This window comes from Rhagoletis zephyria, unplaced genomic scaffold (genome assembly GCF_001687245.7).
Source record: "Rhagoletis zephyria isolate East Lansing unplaced genomic scaffold, Rhagoletis_zephyria_1.1 Rzeph_scaffold_11910, whole genome shotgun sequence".
NCBI classification, from domain to species: Eukaryota; Metazoa; Arthropoda; class Insecta; order Diptera; family Tephritidae; genus Rhagoletis; species Rhagoletis zephyria.
In genome coordinates, this window is record NW_016168985.1 from 1 (window position 1) to 3010 (window position 3010).

Sequence of the window (3010 nt, forward strand, 5' to 3'; positions counted from 1 at the left end):
CATAATAACCATAACCTCAAATAAAGGCATGCTCGTACCTTTACTCATATTTGCCTACTACCTCTATATACCTTTTGCATATTTACACTAACAAATAACGCGCATTTTGTTTGAATGGCCTCACGGTAGTTGAAGAAAATTCTCCAACGCACCGAGTAGGCACACAAGCACCTAGCATGTTTTATTTGCACTTACTTACACCCTTTTTTTGTTTGCCTATCAAGCCGGTCAAAGTTCGTAAATGAATAATTGGCCCAACACTAGTCTGTTAGTTGGCTGACTTGCTGGCTAGCTGACCAGCTGTGGCACCAACATAAACCACTTGATAGCATAAACCAGCCGAACGTTAGCGCACGTGTAAGCCCCGTTTTCCTACTCTTCTACTGTAACTGTACTTACATATACACTATTTTTTCGTGCTCGTATTTTTTTTTACTAAAAACTGCGCGATTGTTTTTTTCGCCCTTTTTGTGCTCTCATGTTACTTTGTGTCGTTCTAGCTGCATATTTTTCATGACTTTTTTTCATTAGCGTGGCTTTTGACTTTATTTTTTATATAAAATTTAATTTTTTTTTCGTAGCTTCTGCGCCTGTTATGGAGAAACCACCGCAAAATGTGACCGCATTGGATGGCAAGGACGCGACTATTTGGTGCCGGGCAGTTGGGGCGCCAAATCCGAACATCACATGGATTTACAACGGTAAGTTGAACTGAGAATGCGAGTCGATGTGCATACATACATACACACATTCATATATGTATGTGTATATTAATATGTATGAGTGTTGATGAAAACTGCACTTGAGCGCGCATACACATACGTAAGCATAACGTAGCACTTAAAAAGTACTGTACATACATACATACATATCTACGTAGATATGTGGGTGCATGTTGTTTTTGGACAACACATGTTTGTTTATCTGAAAGTTTTATGTTATTTCGTCTATTCAAGTGAAGTGTCGAAAGTTTTTGGACGTTTTTGGTTGGCATTAGAAGTACAGCACTCAGACATTCATTAGACGAGAATTTTTTCATCTTTACATGAATGAATAAGCAAAGCTTTTTATTTTTGGCTGTATAGGTATTTATGCAATCACTGTACTGTGTTGGAGTGGAAGGAAGTATTTATAAAACAAAATTTCATGCGCTAAAGGTTTGGCAAAAGCGTGCGTAATTGCAGACACCAAATTATAGATAAAGAAATTATTCCAGGAAACTACGTGTAAAAAGTAATTTCTCTGACTGCAATCATTTCTGTTTGACATTATTTTCTATAAAATTTCAACCAGAGCTGGGCACTTTATGATTACGATTACATTTTTATTACATAGTATTACGATTATTGTTATTAAATAAATATTTTTATGCAGACCCTTATTCTAGTGATTTTGTTGATCACTTTTAAAAATCAAAAATGTACACCAAAAAGGAGTTGCGGTTTTTCCACAGGCGTTATAAAAATCTTAAGTTTTACGTGAGCTGTTCTGATTTGAAAATTTCTTAACATTTTTATATACACCTTCTAAGCTTAGACTCTTTTATCATCTAAAGTAAGTTTCTGAAAAAATATTTTTTTAAAATTATTTAATTTCCAGTTAATCTTAAGCTTAATACTTTTCGAAAATATTTAGGCAGAAGTCTTTGAATATAATAAGTTATATAATTCCGATGAAAAACCAATACTAATTTTCTTTTGTACCGAGAGCGATGCACCCTAATGTACATGTGTTGTTGTATATGTATTAAACGCTATCTATTAATAAAGGACATAAATTAAATGCAGCAAATAAGGTGACTCATAGAACGCCGAAGCGGAGTCCGCAGGGTGCACAATTAGCACTACCGGTACGGTGCGCTTATGCTCCTAGGAAGGCTCCGAAAAGAGTTCCAAAGGAACATATGCTTTGAAGAAAAGTGTCTTCGCAATATATATGAAAAAGCGTGCTTTTGTTACTTTTTTTTGCGATCCCCTTCTTGACTAAAAGTTTCATTTTCAACCTTCAGACCAGATACAAAGAAAATAAAAACAAGATAACAAAAAAATACTTTGACTCCTTTTTTATTCCATACTTGGAGCGCTCCGGAAACGCTCATTCATTTCACTCCATATTTGGGGCGCTCGGCATTTGGCTAGCTGGGAAGCCCCATGTACTTGCATATGCATTCAGTTTTCTATAATTAAAGGACAAAATTGAACAAAAAAATATTTTCATAGCCTCATTCTTTACATAACCAAGGTACTTGTGTATAAAAAAATATACTCTGTCTACCTTTCCTGCGTAGCATACATAAATTAGTTGCTTAAATGCAAACGTATTTATCACTTAAGTATTCGTCAATTGTACTCACAAGAGACTCGCCGAGAGTTTTGATTTAATTGATGGCCCATGGAGACTAGCCTGGATGTACTCTTTTTAGGAGCAGCTCGAAAATAATCTACATTGCATTACTCATACGCCCCAGTCAACATAGACAATTGAAATTCACAGCATTCATGCTTACAATGTTACTCATACGACATGGGCTACCAATCAGTACTATTCAAATTCGGTATTATGAACCATGATAAAAATATAGTAAGGTAGAACCGCTGAGAGTCACTTTTAAAATTCTTGACGTTTCCAAACAATTTAATTTTTAAATTTACTCACAAACTCACACACACATTTTCATTTTCAATCTCAAGCAACAACAATTTCGAACAATTTNCGATAACGTGTGCTACAAATAAACTAAAATATAAATTGAAAGATTGTAGTTTTTGTAGGTTTATGAATCTATATTTGCTTATTTGACATAGGAATTGCCTTAGAGGGCAAATGTTGTTGTACTGAATATCAAGCCATGATTGGCGGCGCGCCGGACGGCAGGCAAAATGAAAACGATTGCGGGTTATAAGTATGTATGTAACGGGTGATTTTTTTGAGGTTAGGATTTTCATGCATTAGTATTTGACAGATCACGTGGGATTTCAGACATGGTGTCAAAGAGAAAGATGCTCAGTAT

The 3010-nt window shown here is 35.2% G+C and overlaps 1 protein-coding gene across 1 annotated transcript in view; it reads left to right on the forward strand.

Moving 5' to 3' along the window:
• Nucleotides 1-578: 578 nt before the first annotated feature.
• Nucleotides 579-3010, forward strand: part of LOC108377313 (protein sidekick-like) — a 6757-nt gene continuing 4325 nt past the window's right edge. Inside the window, exon 1 of the mRNA XM_017633573.1 lies at nt 579-701. Coding sequence (XP_017489062.1) covers nt 596-701 — 106 coding nt within the window. The 5' untranslated portion in view covers nt 579-595. The remainder of the gene's footprint in view (nt 702-3010) is intronic.